Source organism: Rhododendron vialii, chromosome 12a (assembly GCF_030253575.1).
Source record: "Rhododendron vialii isolate Sample 1 chromosome 12a, ASM3025357v1".
NCBI classification, from domain to species: domain Eukaryota; kingdom Viridiplantae; phylum Streptophyta; class Magnoliopsida; order Ericales; family Ericaceae; genus Rhododendron; species Rhododendron vialii.
In genome coordinates this window covers 4158648-4177617 of record NC_080568.1, presented here as the reverse complement: position 1 = coordinate 4177617, position 18970 = coordinate 4158648, and the positions used below count along the sequence as shown (strand labels likewise).

Sequence of the window (18970 nt, the reverse complement as noted above, 5' to 3'; positions counted from 1 at the left end):
AAAATTAAGCTACTCAATATCAGCTTGTGCTTAGCTCGATTCAAATAAGTTTGAGATAGGCTTATCTTATAAACAAGCTAAACTAAAATATAAGCTCATTAACATTTTAAATCAAGCTTGATCAACCATCTGTTCAGTTGATTTGGCTCATTTATCACTCCTATCTATATGTTGGCAACTACATCATAAAAATTTATCGTCTATTTAAACGCTTGTCCACTTGATTTCATTACTAAGTGGTTTTCTCGTTATGAAGCCGTTAATATTGCTCATGTCCATTTTAATCGGTGTAATTATTTGAAGGATTAATAAATTTCTTTTTGGCTAAAAAAAATACTCGACCAGTGATAGGATTGAGATCGAAAGAGTGTATGTTAAAGACTCAAGTGTTTTATCATATGGACTCCAATTTAAAGATCCACCAAACTCATTATTCGTAGTATATATGTCCTCTAAATTGTACTCTCTAAGAGCATCTCCAATCCATCCAAAATAGAGGATGGATGTAACATATTGAGGGGAGATTTTGTAATTTATTCCATTTTTTGTTCACTTTTTATACTTTTTGGGAGAATTTTTGAGGGACCCATCGTCCTTTTTAGAGTTTTGGAGGAATTTTGTACTCCAAATTTACTTTTGATCCTCCATTTTTAGAGGACCAAATTTACTTTTAGAGGACCAAACTCTAAAAAGGACGGTGGGTCCTTCAAAAATTCTCCCAAAAATTACAAAAAGTGAAGAAAAAAGAGAATAAATTATAAAATCTCCCCTCAATGTGTCACATCCATCCTCTATTTTGGAGAAATAGAGGTGGATTGGAGATGCTCTAACAAGGGATCATTTATCAGGTAGACTTGGGCCATATCGGATCCCGGGATGTTGTCGAGCATCTACTTATAAAATGGGTGTAGAGCGGCCGAACTGGTCGTTCACCTCGACACGGACAGCTCGGATCGAATCTGAGCGCATACAAAACGCATTCAAATTTGAATCGTCCAATACTCAATTCAGATCCGAGTTATCGATTGCCAAAATGAATGATTGGATCGACCGCTCAACTAGAAAATGCTCGGCAGCATCACTCATTCCGTATATTTAGTCACGAGCCTTATGATCGAAAGTGTGACTGTGGTGAGAGTTAAAACATCACGTAAAGGTGTCCAACGACACCTTTAACAATTTTTTCCAAAAGTCTACTCAAACAGTGACCGTACCTACACTAGCTTGTCATTTTTGATCGATGTGAGAATTACCTAATCCCCCCTACGAAAAATATGAGAGTTCAGTGGATGATTTGACTTTTAAACCAATCTGTGGATGATTGACTTTTACCTACTAGGAGTTTCTATTTAAAGCCTCCTTCACCTCACATTATCCTTACCATCTTTCCAGTCTCAAAGAAAACATTCTTCTAATTCTTAGAGAGAGAGAGAGAGATTAATATTTTCTTGTAAAGAAAGAATGAAGATTGATGTTGAAGTAACCAACAAATTTACCATAAAGCCCTCCTCCGCCACCCCATCCCACCTCCGCCACTACCAACTCTCATTTCTCGACCAAATCGCTCCCCCGGTGTTCATGCCTCTGGTTCTCTTTTACCCGAGGGACGTAAATGACAATCTTGACAACTCTGAGAAATCCAGCCACCTGAAAAAGTCCCTCTCCGACGCCTTAACCCGGTTCTACCCCCTTGCCGGGCGCATGGTTGACAACCTTTACGTCGACTGCAACGACGAGGGAGTGCCCTACGTGGAAGCCGAGGCAAAATCCCGGCTTTCCGAGGTGATTTCCGACCCGATCCCCGGTGAGATGAATCAGTTCCTTCCGTGTGAACTCGACGATGTTCGGGACCTCCTCCTGGTTATTCAGGTCACCTTCTTTGCCTGCGGTGGCATGGCGGTTGCCGTCGGCATTTCTCACAAGGTTAGTGGTGGAAACTATACATAGGGTTTCAAAAGTGTAGACAACTTAAATGAGGAGTCATGATATTCTTGTTGATAGATTGGTTTGAGTTACGCAACTTGTTAACTCTATCGAAAGCATGTAAATCACATAAAACTTACATAATGAAATGCAGCAGAATACTTTAAGTTTTCCAAGATCTATGAACCGATATTTGCTCTACAAGCACAAACCACGATTAATACAAATTAACTTGAACACGAATACAAACACCGTCTTTTAATCTCGCCGAGAAAAGTAGACTACTAGAGTTAGCTCTTAATATCCAAACCACAAATCCTACGGTTCTTAAATAAAAACCCTAGAGAGAAGATATTTGACAAAAGAATTTTTATGAAGTAGATGAGAAGGAAAAATAGAACTCTAACTCTTTCACATGGAGAAAAAATAAAGTATTCCCTCTTTGGGTGTGTATTGTAACGATTTTTTAATTCTTATCATTATTACTAACACATTTATTGACCAATGCATCGCGCATGCACCTAAATAGTTGCTGTCTAAATTTGAAACAGATAGCCGATGCCTTGTCCTTGTTCATGTTCATCAACGGCTGGGCCGACACCGCCCACGGCGACACCAACATCCCCGTCCCGCAGTTCGAGTCCGCCGCCATCTTCCCTCCGATGGACACGACCGGGTTCACACCCAGCACCGGAATCGCCAAGTCTGACATCGTGACAAAGAGGTTCGTGTTCACGGCCTCCAAGATCTCCACTCTCAGAGAAAAATTCAGCAAAAACAACACTACCACAGAGGGAGGAGAGCTGGGAAACTACTACAACTCTTCTAGACGCCCGACGACGCGGGTAGAGGCGCTGTCGGCTTTCATTTGGACTAGGTTTATGGTTGCAACTCAGGCCTGTGAAAAAAAGGCGGACAAAATCTACAGCTTGCTTCATGCGGTGAACCTACGGCCGCGGGTCAATCCGCCGTTGCCTGAGAGTTATTTTGGAAACATTAGCCGGCTCGCGATTGCAGTACCGTCCATGGAGGGTGAAGGAGATGGCAACGGGGTTGTGAACCAAGTAAGAATGAATTTGTACTTGATCCGCTTGTCAAGCTTTCTTGAATTAACCTTTTGCCTATCCAAAAAACAAAAAGAATGAAACTTTTGCCCTGTTTTGGTTTATTTTTGAGTTTCAGTGAATTTTCATCCACTTTTGGTCATAATATTTTAATTTTTTGATTTCTCCTGTCGAGACGAATTCAAATTATTAAAAAGCTAACAAAAAGACTAACAGGAATCCATGAAAGGCTAACAAATTCAATTAATCCATACTTCTTCTTATTTTGATTACGTTTGTTTTCGGTAAGTTAAAATTCTAGCTTCGTTTCTGCAGGTTAGAGATGCGATAAGGAAAATCAACGGAGATTACATTACGAAGCTTCAAGAGGGTAACAGCCACTTGAGCTTCGTGAAAGAAAGGGCTAAACTAACCACGACGGGGGAGGTGGTCTCGTTCAGTTTTACAAGCCTGTGTAGGTTCCCGCTGTACGAACCCGATTTCGGGTGGGGGAAGCCGGTGTGGGTCGGCTCCATGAGCCTGACTTTCAAGAATCTCGTTGTGTTCATGGACACCCGAACGGGGGACGGGATCGAGGCGTGGGTGAACCTGAAGAGGGAGGACATGGCCAAGTTCGAAACGGACGCGGAGTTTCTCGAATCCATCTCGCCAACGTCTCCGAATGCTGTAATCGGCAGCTGGTTTTAGGCTCCATGCATATTTTGGATGGCAAGTCAGCTAGACAGGGTTTTATGTCTCTATCATATAGGATGGTTTTTTTGTTTTTTATGTTTTTCTAATCTAGTTTTAATAACTGGTTTCAGTATAGATTTTTTTTTTTTGTGGGGGTGTGAATAAGTTTGTTGACGGAAAGCAACTGGAAACAATCATGTACTTGAATTACTTCATTTTAATTAATATTTTTGTGTATTTGGTTTAGTTCACATGTATGTAAATTTATTGACCCGTGCAATATTTACACCTTTTGATCATATAAATGTATCGTTCAGACCAAGTTCTTGTTTTTAAAGATTAATAAAAAAAAATTGCCGTTTTAAAAAAAAAAAAAAAGATTCTTTTTTACTTTATCGATCACTAAACTTCAAAGCCGTCATAGCTGGATATTTTGGTCAAATACTTTAGAAAGTATCTATTGTATAATACAAGCAGCGCTACTACCCCACCTCACCAATTCATCGCTCCACTAACCGCTTAAACAAAACGGTACCGGTTTGTGCAAGGGCAAAGGCCCCGTTTGTTTGCTTCCTTCCCTATTTAGAGCCAAATAAATGGCCATGATCATTTTGTGGAGTTCATTTCATTTTCTACAAAGATGATTCAAATTACAAGTTATTTTTAAAATATTTTTTTGTGCATGCGTTCTTGAAAAAAATTAACTCAATCCAATATCGGTGGGAATTTATTTCAGAATTCGTAAGCCACTATCCATTTAATGGGTACCAAATAGGAAATACTGTAATAACCGTAGTGGAATGAGTTGCTTAATTATTTAATTGATATGGATTAGGATTACATGTGATAAGTACTATTTGATTGCCAAAAAGAAAAGAAAAAGTGATCTTTGCATGGTTAGCTTAAGTGTCAGTTGGGAGGGAGAGTGTGTGCACGTGAAGGGAGTAAATACAGAAAGTCTACAGTTATCGATCGGGAAATCCCGATCGGAATTCTGTCGCCCCGCCGGACACTCTCCGGCCACCGGATAGCCAATCCGATCCGTCCAATAATTCGAAAAAAAAACCGAGTGGGCAACCGCGAGAATAAATGGCATCCAACGTGTGTAAGTGGCCGATCCAAACACTCCTTTTTTGGCCGATCCAAACACTCCGTTTTTGGCCGATCCAAACACAAAAATGAAGTGCTTGGATCGGCTACTTACACATGTCGGATGCCGTTTATTCTCACGGTAGCCCACTCGGTTTTTTTTTTTAGAATTATTGGACGGATCGGATCGGCCGTCCAGTGGCCGGAGCGTGCCCAGCAGGACGTCGGGATTCCGATCGGGATTTCCCGATCGGTAACTGTAGACTTACTCGAGTAAATAAAGGACATGATGAGAGGAAGAGAGTGAGGTATGTTGCAGAGTCAAGGGCATGGGGTCCATGGGGATGGCTTTTCAATAATTATTTTGTTGTGTATATTATATTGAGCTGGTGGCGAAAATTATACGATTTTGTTTCATATTTGGTTGTGGTATAGAGGATTCGGGTCGTTACAAGTATACTGCTTCATATTTTTTTAATTGATTTTTGTGGGACCCATTACAGATCTTGCAAAGATGATTCAAATAGTTAATTATTTTTAAATAATCTTTTATGATTTTCCAAAAAAAATTAGCTCAATACGATAGCAAAATGGTTGTTTTAGAATTCATAGGGTGTTTTAGAATTTGTAGAGCCCCTATAAATGTTGAAAAAGTCTTTACGCATATTGGATTGAGCTAATTTTTTACAAGAACCCATAAAAAATATTTTAAGAATAATTTATGGTTTGAATTATCTTTGTAAGATCCGAAATAGACCTCACAAAATCATGCTTATTTATTCGGCACCAAACAGGGAAGGAAGGAAGCGTGGGGCCTTTGCCCTTGCACCAAAATGGTGCCGTTTTGTATGAGCGGTGAATTGGTGCGGTAGGGTAGACTTTTTGTAATACAAGTCTCAGAGTTCGGAAAGAAGACTGGCTTTGTTTGGTTTGTATTTTTGGTTTTGGTTTTGGTTTTGGGTATTAATTATGGAGAGAAATAGAGATAATAATTGGGAGATAGGGGTAATGATTGGAGAGATATAGAGAGAAAAAGTTAAAGTAATAATTGAAAATATGGTTATGGTTGGAAAGAGATAGGAATAATGATTGAAAACAAAAATGAAAATAAAAGTTAAAAAGGAAACCGAACAAAGGCGAAATGTTTTAGAGTTGAAACTCTCCCTATTCCATATATTTGTGTTTTTTTTTTTTTCAAAATAATAATAATAGATTCATTGATAGGAAACATAGATACACATGATACTCATTTAGAAGTAACATTTTATCAAAGAATTAGAAAACCACAAGGAGTGTAGCCATCTAACGTACAGGCATCCAAACCACTACTACCTCTTTGATCTAACAAAAAAAATGAGTTAATTATCCCACTCACACGTTGTGCCTCCTATACTCGCTATTGCGAAGGATAAGAAGATTCCATACAATTTCACTCTCTTTGTAAGAATTTCAAGGATTAGTGGAATTTTCTAGCCATTCAAAAGAAAGAAGATTCTAGACAGGCATGACCAGGGACGAAGTCGCACACTCGCTGGGAATTCAATATTAGAGGTTGAAAATTTTCTGGTTTGGCTATTTGGCATTCCCCGTATACTATTATGTTGCTCGCTCTGTCTCATTTTCTTTATCCTTTTTTGTTACTCGTGCTGTTCTTTAAACACTTATGTGTTTCAATTTATAATATTTTTCATTATTTTGAAAATTTTGTATTATAGATCTAATCGAGAACTATCAAACAAGATTCATACTGCATATTTTTGGAGATTCAAAAGAATAGAAGATATAAGCGATTGAAAATTGACACGAACTTCAAAAAAGGACAAAGAAAATGAGACGGAATGAGTACTTAATTGGATATCATACCATGCACAACCATGGCATATATACTATGTCGTCGTCGAGATGGATGGCTCTTCTAAATCTAAGGTCGAATCTCAAGTAAACCATAGGACTACTAAAATTTTGTACAATCATTACCTTCAAGTAGGAGTAACAAATTGAATCCAAACCCACGCACTAGAAAATAGACCTCATTCAACCCATTTATTAGTTGCATTAGAATGTGTCCAACACATCTAACCCATTTATTTCTTTGTTAATTGAGTTTGAATTAGATTAACTTAAACGACTCAATAAGTCATGAATATAACACAATAAAAAAAACCCGTCATCAGTCCAGATTCTCCTCCCTCTCTCTCTCTCTCTCTCTCTCTCGTAATTATCGTCCTCGGAGCTCAATTTTGCGTTTGCATATTCCGGCCCCTGGGGATCGTATAAATTAGGTATACGGTGGCCCGCAATTAGCATGTGATATAAAAAGAATCTTCAGAACTGATTTTGTCTCTCACTTGCAAGTTGCAGAAATCATTGAGGAGTACATGCAAATCCACACCGTGTGGAGTACATTTCTAGGTCAACACGTGATTTTACAATGCGGAGCGGGTATATCCTACCTGACACTTGTTCGGCGCATTCGAGCCGTTTGATACACTTTTGGACGACTCGGATTGAAACCCTATCTCTCCTCTTATCCAACACTTTCTCTCTCCTTTTTCTATCTCCAAATCTGAGCCGCTGAAACACGCAATGGACAGCTTGAATGCACGAGCGGAGACCACATGGTACCTGCTCGACATTGGAATTTTTTTCCAACACCCTACATCGATCTGGACTGCTTCCGTCATTAATTTCATCCATGACGTTAAAAAAAGCAAATTTAAAATAAAACTCTGTCCCTCTTTTTCTTTCTTTCTCTACTAGATAAGTTTTGTGGGTAACAACCAAACGCGGTATTGTACTCAAAAAATCAAACCTTGACATTAACACATTAGTACTACGTACAATGCTTCTTTAACTAATAAATTAAATAAAAAGTTGAATGAGCTGAGAAAATTCCAGGTTCTAGAGTACTTTTGGTGATTAATTCCAGCCGGGAACAATCAGGGCATATTCATTTTGCGGGTCGTTAATGTCTTAACAAACTAAACAAATTAATATGAAGATTACGCGATGTAGGAGAGAGATCTTCGATCTTTTACTCATGAGATTGTATCGGAATCTGTAACTATGGCCACTAAACGAATCAAGCTACTCGAATTGAAATTCTTATTCGTTTGTTAAAAACTTGTTCAAGAGCGACTTATTACGTACGTAAGTAAATAAATAAACTAAGCTTGAATATTCTTTTGAAATTCATTAAGGTTTCAAGCCAAGCTCGAACAAGCTACTACTTGGCTCATTTAACTCATTACATGTAAAAAAAAAAATTTAAGCTACTCGATATCAGCTTGTGTTTAGCTCGATTAAAACTTGTTTAAAACGTCTTGTTTTATAAGCAAGCTAAACTAGAAAAAAAAAATTAAAGTCGCTAACATTTTAAACCAAGCTTGATCAATCACTTGTTCAGCTGATTTGGCTCATTTATCATATCCCTATCTATAATGTTGGCAACTATATCATAAAAAGTTATCTTCTATTTAAAAACGTGTCCACTCGATTTGGCTCATTTATCAAGTGGTTTTTCCGTTCTGATACCGCTAATATTACTTATGTATCTTTTAATCGTTGTAACTATTTTTTATTTTTAGTTTTGAAAAGGCAAAAAACTCAAGCAGTGATAGGATCGTGAATGAAAGAGTGTATATTAGTGATAGAATCGTGATTGAAAGAATGTATATTAGAGAGTTTTATGCATGTGAGTCTCAAACTAATAAAAGCGTGATTGTGGAGAGAATTAAAACATCACCGAGGTCACCGAACAATCTTTCCCAAAACTCTTCTCTAAAATAGTGACCGTACATAGGGTACTTGTCATTTTGATTCTTTCTCGATCTACTACAAATTCCATTGACAAAGATGAAATGTACATTCTCCTAGAGCCATCTTGAGCAATACGTACCTACTCCCCCTACGAAAATTATGAGAGTCCAACCTATGCCGACGATTTGACTTTTAACAAATCTATGCATTATTTGACTTTTAACCAATCTATGCATTATTTGACTTTTATAGCTCCTAGGAGTTTCTATTTAAAGCCTCCTTCAGCTTACATTATCCTTATCAACATTAGTACATCTTTCCAGTCTCAAAGAAAACATTCTTCTTCTTCTTCTTAGAGAGAGAGAGAGAGAGATTAATATTTTCTTGTAAGGAGAGAATGAAGATTGATGTTGAAGTAACCAACAAATTTACCATAAAGCCCTCCTCCGCCACCCCATCCCACCTCCGCCACTACCAACTCTCATTTCTTGACCAAATCGCTCCCCCGGTGTTCATGCCTCTGGTTCTCTTTTACCCGAGGGACGTAAATGACAATCTCGACAACTCCGAGAAATCCAGCCACCTTAAAAAGTCCCTCTCAGACGCCTTAACCCGGTTCTACCCCCTCGCCGGGCGCATGGTCGACAACCTTTACGTCGACTGCAACGACGAGGGAGTGCCCTACGTGGAAGCCGAGGCAAAATCCCGCCTTTCCGAGGTGATTTCCGACCCGATCCCCGGTGAAATGAATCAGTTCCTTCCGTGTGAACTCGACGATGTTCGGGACCTCCTCCTGGTTATTCAGGTCACCTTCTTTGCCTGTGGTGGCATGGCGGTTGCCGTCGGCATTTCTCACAAGGTTAGTGGTGGAAACTATATAGGAGTATAGAGTTTCAAAGGTTTAGACAACGTACTTATATGAGGAGTCATGATATTCCTGTCGATAGATTGGTTTGAGTTACTCAACTTGTTAACTCTATAGAAAGCATGTAAATCACTTAAGAGTCACTTAAATAATGAAACCCAGTGGAATTATATTGCCAAAGATCTATGAACCGAGAACCGCTCTACAAGCACAAATCGCAAATACGAACACGAATATGAACACCGTCTTCTATTCTCACCGAGTAGAGTAGAGAAGACTACTAGAGTCGGCTCTTAATATCTACACCACAAATTCTAGAATTCTTAGATAAAAATAATATAGAGAAGATATATTTGACAGTAGAATATTTTTTAGAAAAGAAGGAGAAATGGAACTCTAACTCTTTTATATGAGGAAAAAAAAAAGTAATCCCTCTTTGGGTGTTTATTGTAACGATTTCTTTTATTCTTATCATTATTACTAACACATATTTATTGATCAATGCATAACGCACGCACCTAAATGCTTGCTGTCTAAATTTGAAACAGATAGCCGATGCCCTGTCCTTGTTCATGTTTATCAACGGCTGGGCCGCCACCGCCCACGGCGACACCAACATCCCCGTCCCGCAGTTCGAGTCCGCCACCATCTTCCCTCCGATGGACACGACCGGGTTCACACCCAGCACCGGAATCGCCAAGTCCGACATCGTGACAAAGAGGTTCGTGTTCACGGCCTCCAAGATCTCCACTCTCAGAGAAAAATTCAGCAAAAACAACACTACCACAGAGGGAGGAGAGCTGGGAAACTACTACAACTCTTCTAGACGCCCGACATCTCGGGTAGAGGCGCTGTCGGCTTTCATTTGGACTAGGTTTATGGTTGCAACTCAGGCCTGTGAAAAAAAGGCGGACAAAATCTACAGCTTGCTTCATGCGGTGAACCTACGGCCGCGGGTCAATCCGCCGTTGCCTGAGAGTTATTTTGGAAACATTAGCCGGCTTGCAATTGCGGTACCGTCCATGGAGGGTGAAGGAGATGGCAACGGGGTTGTGAACCAAGTAAGAATGAGTTTGTACTTGATGTACCGTTTATCAAGTTTTCTTGAATTAACTTTTTGCCTATAAAAAAAAAAGAACGAAACTTTTGCCATGTTTTGGTTTGTTTTTGTGTTTCAGTGAATTTTCATCAGTTTTTGGTCATAATATTTTAATTTTTTGATTTCTTCTTTCGAGACGAATTCAAATTATTAAAAAGCTGACAAAAAGACTAACAGAAATCCATGAAAGGCTAACGAATTCGATTAATCCATACTTCTTATTTTGATTACGTCTGTTTCTTGTAAGTTAAAATTCTAGCTTCGTTCCTGCAGGTTAGAGACGCGATAAGGAAAATCAACGGAGATTACGTTGCGAAGCTCCAAGAGGGTAACAGCCACTTGAACTTCGTGAAAGAAAGGGCTAAACAAACCACGACGGGGGAGGTGGTCTCGTTCAGTTTCACTAGCCTGTGCAGGTTCCCGCTGTATGAACCCGATTTCGGGTGGGGAAAGCCGGTGTGGGTCGGCTCCATGAGCCTGACTTTCAAGAATCTCGTTGTGTTCATGGACACCCGAACGGGGGACGGGATCGAGGCGTGGGTGAACCTGAAGAGGGAGGACATGGCCAAGTTCGAAACGGACGCGGAGTTTCTCGAATCCATTTCGCCGGCGTCTCCGACTGCTATAATCGGCAGCTGGTTTTAGGCTCCATGCATGTTTTGGATGACAAGTCAGCTAGACAGGGTTTTATGTCTTATCAGTATAAAAGTTGGTGTTTTTTTTTTTTTTTAATCTTGTTTACATAGAAGCTTCTCTGAAGTATATAGAAGCTTCTTCTTTTTTATTTTTTTATTTTTATGGTGGGTGTTGGAATAAGTTTGTTGACGGAAATCAACAGGAAACAATCATGTAAACTTGCATTGCTTCATTTTAATCAATATTTTTGTGCATTTGGTTTAGTCCAATATTGTATGTAAATTTATTGACCCATGCAGTATTAATTTACACCCTTAGATATTTCTGTCCTCGTGTGACATGCATTTTCAAATGCGGAACCAATTATAATCAGCTACCGCCTAACTATCGAAATGCAATGATCTTTAGATGATTGTGTCAAATGAATTACAATCCAGTGTTATACACTTTTTTTTTTAACAAACTTAATGCATTTCAAAATCTTATTAAATGATGTTTGATCATTATAACTTTTGACGTGGTCAATGTTTTCGATAGGCTCTAAAAAATAAACGGTTTCGATTATTTTTGTAGGTTCGGAAAGGGCTCAAAAATAGTCTTAAACTGGACCGGGTTGGTTGAAACCCAAACTGGATGAGACACAACCCCTATAAAAAAAAAATATGCCAAAATTAAAGAGAAGTATCTATATCATAGTGTTTTGAAAAGCATTAATTAAACGTACCGCATGATTTGGTGTTAAGATCTAGAGCAATGCGAGGATACAAATTCATGTGTACGGAATCGGATATATGTTGATGGATAATGAAGTAATCGTAAGTAATTATTGGGAAAAAAACTCTAATAGTCCTTGTAGTTAAGTGTTTGTGTCAATTTGGTCCCTGTAGTTATAATTGGGTCAATTTACACTCTGTACTTTCCATTTTGTTTCAATTCGGTCCAATTACTAACTTCCGTTAGTCCACCGTTAGTTCTTTAAATAGCAAAATCATATGGCCCCCTTTTTTGGGGTTAAAATAGACTCGTTCGGCTAAATAAGCCAACTTCCTTATTTTTTGTCCTTATTCAATTTTTTTTCGTATTTGTTAGTTTTTGGTCAATTTTTTGGGGGTTATTGAATCGTCATGACGATAAGAATTTAAAAAGTAAAAAATTATTATCGAAATTCATTTTTTTAATAAAGACGAAAAAATTGGCTTATGTTTATTTTTCAACATTCCTAGTCAGGAATTAATGCATGGGCCAAGTGTAGGAAAATGAATGGAATGACAGAGCACTATTTTTTGTAACCACTTGGGCTGTTAAGTTAGGTTTATTGTAACATAGTTGAGTGGTTTGTTATGTCTATGTATTAGGTTATGACATGGTAAATTTGGAACTGAGTTTATATAATATTCTGACTTTTGGATATGGTTATTTATGATGTTGTGACTTTTGGATTTATATCATATGACTTTTGGACATAGTTCTATATGCATTTTCAGTACTATGCAGAACAATAAGGCATCTCAGTATTTGTCCACAAGTTGAACATGTAAACAATATCAGTGGTTATGATGCCTCATGGCTGATCATGAAAATGCTGAATTCGATGGCCACTTTTTGTAGAAAATTATAACCAAATTTCTTCCCAAGTGCCTCTTTATCAATGGAGAATGCAAGAATGAGCTATGTTTTGGTTTAGAGGTATGTTAGGGCAAGAGGGGAATGAGTAACCCTATTCTAAATAAGCCAACTGGCTTATTTTTTTGTCCTTATTTAAATTTTTTTCGTATTTGTTAGTTTTTCGTCATTTTTTTGGAAATTATTGCATCGTCATAACAAGAGGAATCTAAAAAGTAAAAAATTATGATCGAAACCTAATTTTTTTAATAAAGACAAAAGTAAGCCAATAAGCCAATTTTTTCGTCTTTATTCAAAAAAAATTGGATTTCGATAATAATTTTTTACTTTTTAGATTCCTCTCGTCATGATGATGCAATAACCCCAAAAAAAATTGACGAAAAACTAACAAATACGAAAAAAAATTCAATAAGGATAAAAAAATAAGCCAGTTGGCTTATTTAGTCGAACAAGTCTATTTTAACCCCAAAATGGGGGCCATATGATTTTGTTGTTTAAAAGACTAACGGCGGACTAACGGAAGTTAGTATTTGGACCAAATTGAAACAAAATGAAAAGTACAGAGTGTAAATCGAGCCAATTACAACTACAGGGACCAAATTGACACAAATACTTAACTACAGGGACTATTTCAGTTTTTTTCCCGTAATTATTTTATGCACGAATGTCTTAATTACTGGGTTTTTGAACCTTGATTCAATTTGATTAGCTAGCACTTTACGAATGATTTGGTGATAATTAAGATCTAGAGCACTGCGAGGATACAAATTCATGTGCACAGAACCGGATATACGTCAATCGATAATGAAGTAATCTTAAGCAATTGTTTAATGCATGAATATCTTAATTATTGGGTTTTTGAAACCCTGATTCAATTTGATTAGCTAGCACTTTACGACTATTTGGGAATCGACCTACCTAGTAAAGTTGCGGGGTCCAAGAGCAGGGGTCCATCCTAAATCTAAATAGGCATATTACAGGTGATGTAAACTTTATGTAATAAATACTTCTTGTGTGTGTGTGATAGCTGATATAATTTTTGTACTCTCTTCGCATGATATATAACTTCAAATGATATATAGTGAAACAAGTGCGAGTCGTGACTATACTCAATGAAACGTCATTTTGATAAAACTCAATTGTCATTTTTTCTACCCCAAAACTACGCCCTTTTGGGGAGGCTACACATTGTAGTGATTCTTCAACGCTACAGGACCCGACATCCTCCTTTTTCCACACATACATATTTATTTTAAGATTTTATTTTCATGCAAGCGATTTGCAGGGGTCTCATCTTATAGAACTTTTTCAAATTAGCCTGAATTAAAAGAGATTCTTTGGGGTTGTGCAGGGGACACAAACCCCTCCCGACACTCCATTCTGGCTGTCCTTGATTTCAACTAAATTGGCACCCCAACCCCGACAATCATATATAGACGGTGTATACTTTTCTGTTCGTTAAATGGTCATAACAAGTTTGAACGCGTATTGATTTATTTAGCATTTCCGGGTTGAAGAACAGTACGTACATTTTGACCCGACCATAGCCACCCCGCCCGGATTCTTGGGGACCAATTAATCCATATAAGTCAACCAAGTTGTATATTTACGTACCTACCTCGCCTAATTAATAGTCAGATCCACACCCTGGATTAATCTCATCTACTAGTTTATATATATCGGGAAAGCCAACTTTTGAAACTTCTCTCTTTCTTTCTTAATTTCTCTGAGATTACAATTTACAAAGGAAAATTTTGGATCAGAAAATTTAATTCCATACGGGTCAAAAATGCAAGCACGGTAGGCAAGAGCAGCCTCCCCGCTGCCGTCCACATTACCGGCTTTTTTTGTTTGAACCAGGCTTGTTTGCAGTCCAAATTGCTGTCCAAGTGATCGCAACCGTCGGATGATATTTTTAACAGTCGAGATTTTTAAAAATAATAATTTTTTTAAAAGTTTGAACAGTTGAATGCGAAGATAAATAACTGTGATTGAACTACACAGAATCCACGTCTTTTCTTTTTTTTTTTTTGGGTTGGGGGGGGGGGGGGGGGGGGGGGGGGGGGTGGGGGGGCGGGGAAGGGGGTTTGGCAATAAAGTTTCTTGGCAATTCTTGCAAAACAATTTGAACCATCTCTCTCTTCTTTGTTTCAGACTTTCACTTGTAAGAAGGCATTGTGTACAGCATATATACATATATATATCCATGCATATTTTGGGAATGACAATCTTTTTAACGGCTCTATAGTTGTTTACGGAGCCAATCACGAATGAAACTTTTCTGGGAAAGAGTAAAACTTTTTCAGAAATTTTTTTTATTAAAATTCGGACCATCCAGAACACTTTTAGACGGTCACGATTGGTTGTTGCAATAAAGAACTTGATCACGGCTGAGCTGTGAATAAATTTCTCTCTTTGGGAATAAGCATAATTGCATGCACTACTCTACGAATTTTAAAGATTTTATTTGGATGGCCGGAATGTTGTGTGAGAACAGAAATTTCACTATTGCAAATCTGATACTCATGAATTGCTTAATTTGACTATGCAATCTCAACTTGCTTAGTATCAGAAGTATTTATTCGCTCTAGTCAATTTCAGACGTTGGAATTATGGTGACTGATATACTACATTTCTATTTTCAGTAGTATACATATACATAAAGAAGTTCTGAAAATGTATTATTTCAGAGAGAATGTTTTTGATACATTACATAACTCAATCAATATACAACTTAAATACACAAAAGAATGGACTCTGGCTCCTATGAAAAAGGAAACGTGCTTGATACTAGAGCTGTAAATCAGCCTCACAATATTCTCACAATCTACATGATTAGTGCTTAACAGATCTTCCAATTCCTTTAGCACATTTTGTCACATGCTTTATTCCTTTGATATTGTGACTGTGAATTGATTGCCTCACATTCCATATCCCTTGGACCTTGTGATTCTGATTTGATTCCTTCAATATTCCCCCTCAAACTAGGCCGGGGAGATGGCCAAAGGCCTAGTTTGACACGCAAAGCATGAAAAGAGGCACGAGAGAGCGGTTTGGTTAGTATATCAGCAACTTGGTGCCTTGACGCGACGAAACGGGTAATGAGCAAACCTTGTGCCACCTTTTCATGTACAAAATGGTAATCTATCTCAATGTGCTTCGTACGAGCATGAAACACTGGATTGATGGTTAGATGTAAGGCTGAAATATTGTCGCAAAATAGAGTTGCTGGTTGTTGGATAGTTTGACCAATATCATGAAGTAGGTATGAGATCCAAGTTACTTCAGCTGCTGTGGATGCAAGGGCGCGATATTCAGCCTCTGTACTCGATCGTGCCACCGTGGGTTGTTTCTTGGCACTCCAAGAAATACAGTTAGCACCCAAGAAGGTGCAAAATCCAGTTGTGGACCGTCGAGTAGTTGGACAACCACCCCAGTCGATCAGCATCCGAAAATGCATATAGCTCAAGTGATTTAGACGATAGTAAACGTAGACCTTGATCAAGAGTGCCGTGGACATATCGAAGAATTCTTTTCACCAACTGGAAGTGGAATTCTGTGGGAGCATGCATAAATTGACAAACATAATTCACGCTAAATGACAAGTCAGGTCTTGTAAAGGTGAGGTATTGAAGTCCGCCAACTATGCTGCGATATAGGTGAGGATCGGGGAAAGGAGAGTTACCATTAGGTGGAGGGCTAGGTTTAGCAACCATTGGCGTCGAAAGTGGTTTACAATTGCCCATTTGCGCTTGATCAAGAAGCTCGGCAGCATACTTCTTTGGATTGAGTAGGAGTCCACCTGGAAATTGATGCACTTCAATGCCTAAGAAATAGTGCAAATACCCCAAGTCCTTCATAGAAAATTCCTGATGCAACTTCAACATGAAGTCTTTTAAATAAGCAGAGTTATCCCCAGTCAAAATGATATCATCTACATAAAGGAGAAGGAGTACAATGCCATGAGACCCACGGCATATAAAGAGCGAAGAATCAGCGGAGCTGCAAAAGAATCCATTGGCAAGAAGAAATGAGCTAAATCTGTCAAACCATGCCCTTGGTGCTTGGCGGAGTCCATAGAGGGCTCGATGTAACTTGCATACATGATTTGGTTTGAGTAAGTCAACAAATCCCGAGGGCTGCTCCATATAAACTTCTTCAGAAATATTTCCATGTAAGAAGGCATTTTTTACATCCATTTGTTGTATATCCCAATTTCGGCAAAGAGCAATGGTCAGAACGATTCGAATGGTTGCTGGCTTAATTACCGGGGAAAATGTCTCGATGAAATCAATTCCTGGTATTTGATTGAACCCTTGGCAATGAGTGGAGAGGTCCCCAGATGTTATTAAGTGATCACCCATTCCACTCCCAAGGAATGTGGGATTCAATTTCTTAACATGCCCCCTCACGTGCAGCCGCGTTTGAGGTCTGTCACGTGTTGCCACTTTTGGGTCCTATCATCGTGCAGCCTTTTTGCTGGTCTGTCATCGTGGAGTGTGGATTGTGAATTTTATAAAATGTAGGGTGGAACGGGCCCTGCTCTGATACCATAAAGAAGTTCTGAAAATGTATTATTTCAGAGAGAATGTTTTTGATACATTACATAACTCAATCAATATACAACTTAAATACACAAAAGAATGGACTCTGGCTCCTATGAAAAAGGAAACGTGCTTGATACTAGAGCTGTAAATCAGCCTCACAATATTCTCACAATCTACATGATTAGTGCTTAACAGATCTTCCAATTCCTTTAGCACATTTTGTCACATGCTTTATTCCTTTCATATTGTGACTGTGAATTGATTGCCTCACATTCCATATCCCTTGGACCTTGTGATTCTGATTTGATTCCTTCAATAATACAAACATATATATACGTTGATGGCGAAATTAAACAATAATCCGTGCGTACCGCCACGTGATATTTTGGATAACTTTACAACCACACATTTCTATGGGATCTACTACTAAATGTATGAATCCCACATAAACATATGGTTGCAAAGTGGTCCGGAGTATCACGTGAAGGTACTCCTGGACTATTTGTTAATTACTCAGATGGCAAATGTATATACAGTTGGGTTGATTTTTTTTTTCCCCGCAAAAGTCAGCGTTGTGAGTTACAATCGGTGAGATTTGAATTTCTGTCAAATGAACGAGAATACATGATGTCTGTCATCCACTTGCATATAATTGGGTTGACTTGCGAATTGCGATACATTGTTGCGCACATGTACTCTTGACCCTCGTTCCTCAAGTCAACCACTTACATAAAATATACTTATTTTTTGGACTTATAGGTAATATCCAAAAAACCCCATGTGCTAAAATCCACTTGACAACTCATTTGTAAATCTACTTTTCAAAAATGGTGGTTCAATATTCAAATTGTGTTGCCTCTACTTTTGAAAACTAGACACAACAACAGCTAGACTTCGCCTGATTTTCAGCTTTGAAATGTATCCTCCTTTCTCACACTTAGTACCTTTTAATTAGCTAACTTAGATTCTCAGTAAGGCCAAAATAAAGTCATGCATGGCCAGCTTGCTAATTTAATTAACATAAGGATAATTTTTGTTAAGTTTTCAAATAGAATTCTCCGAGAAAACATTTTCGACCGCATAAAATCAGGAGCTCACACATTGGTCATTCAAATGTATGTGTGATTGTGTAGGTTTTCAAATAGAATTCTCCGAGAAAACATTTTCGACCGCATAAAATCAGGAGCTCACACATTGGTCATTCAAATGTATGTGTGATTGTGTAGGTGCGTTGAGAGAGAGAGAGAGAGAGAGAGAGAGAGAGAGAGAACACGGTACGTAGTACTCCGTAATGTTTTACGAAGTTTTCGTTTTCCTTTGCAATATTTCAAGTGATACTACAGATATGGGAGGATTAGTTGGACCGAAATCTTTCCAAAATTTTCCACCAAAAATGTAAAACAAACTAACAAGGTCCGGAAAATCTCTTATTACCTTGTGAGCAACCTCCGGCCGCGCCTCACTTTCCTTTTCTTTTCAGATGGGTAATGAAAATAATGGATTAATATTGACACATAGAAGTATAATATCATAGGAATGAAAGACCAAGATTAATCACATAAAGAGAATAATTTTTCCTATAACTATGGGATTCAAACATCTAAAAAAAAAGGTCAAAGATTGTACAGGCCCAGCCGAAGGGCAAGGCCTGAGAGGCTTGGGCCTCAAATCTTGGCCCAAAAAGAAGGGCCCG

General features: G+C 38.3%; 3 protein-coding genes across 3 annotated transcripts; 2 read left to right on the top strand and 1 right to left on the bottom strand.

Moving 5' to 3' along the window:
- Window positions 1-1379: 1379 nt before the first annotated feature.
- On the top strand, window positions 1380-3900 carry LOC131311569 (stemmadenine O-acetyltransferase-like). The gene is made up of 3 exons (XM_058339063.1): window positions 1380-1923; window positions 2475-2987; window positions 3303-3900. Exons 1-3 carry the CDS (start codon window positions 1462-1464, stop codon window positions 3672-3674), a joined length of 1347 nt encoding a protein of 448 aa, XP_058195046.1. The 5' UTR covers window positions 1380-1461; the 3' UTR covers window positions 3675-3900.
- Window positions 3901-8806: 4906 nt separating this feature from the next.
- Window positions 8807-11370, top strand: LOC131311568 (stemmadenine O-acetyltransferase-like). Its single transcript, XM_058339062.1, has 3 exons — window positions 8807-9366; window positions 9921-10433; window positions 10745-11370. The coding sequence occupies exons 1-3, from the start codon at window positions 8905-8907 to the stop codon at window positions 11114-11116; spliced, it is 1347 nt and encodes a 448-aa protein (XP_058195045.1). The 5' UTR covers window positions 8807-8904; the 3' UTR covers window positions 11117-11370.
- Window positions 11371-16104: 4734 nt separating this feature from the next.
- LOC131309339 (uncharacterized mitochondrial protein AtMg00810-like) lies at window positions 16105-16916 on the bottom strand. The gene is made up of 2 exons (XM_058336001.1): window positions 16834-16916; window positions 16105-16732 (listed from the first exon to the last, which is right to left on the bottom strand). The coding sequence occupies exons 1-2, from the start codon at window positions 16914-16916 to the stop codon at window positions 16105-16107; spliced, it is 711 nt and encodes a 236-aa protein (XP_058191984.1).
- Window positions 16917-18970: the final 2054 nt, after the last annotated feature.

What these genes read in the sequence shown, in the direction of transcription:
- LOC131311569 (XM_058339063.1), top strand. Translation starts at nt 1,462, where the DNA reads ATGAAGATTGATGTTGAAGTAACCAACAAATTTACCATAAAGCCCTCC. An exon ending in CCGTCGGCATTTCTCACAAG is followed by an intron (nt 1,924 to 2,474) that starts GTTAGTGGTGGA and finishes AATTTGAAACAG; the next exon opens with ATAGCCGATGCCTTGTCCTT. An exon ending in GCAACGGGGTTGTGAACCAA is followed by an intron (nt 2,988 to 3,302) that starts GTAAGAATGAAT and finishes TCGTTTCTGCAG; the next exon opens with GTTAGAGATGCGATAAGGAA.
- LOC131311568 (XM_058339062.1), top strand. Translation starts at nt 8,905, where the DNA reads ATGAAGATTGATGTTGAAGTAACCAACAAATTTACCATAAAGCCCTCC. An exon ending in CCGTCGGCATTTCTCACAAG is followed by an intron (nt 9,367 to 9,920) that starts GTTAGTGGTGGA and finishes AATTTGAAACAG; the next exon opens with ATAGCCGATGCCCTGTCCTT. An exon ending in GCAACGGGGTTGTGAACCAA is followed by an intron (nt 10,434 to 10,744) that starts GTAAGAATGAGT and finishes TCGTTCCTGCAG; the next exon opens with GTTAGAGACGCGATAAGGAA.
- LOC131309339 (XM_058336001.1), bottom strand. Translation starts at nt 16,916, where the DNA reads ATGCCTTCTTACATGGAAATATTTCTGAAGAAGTTTATATGGAGCAGC. An exon ending in ACTTACTCAAACCAAATCAT is followed by an intron (nt 16,733 to 16,833) that starts GTATGCAAGTTA and finishes ATTCTTTTGCAG; the next exon opens with CTCCGCTGATTCTTCGCTCT.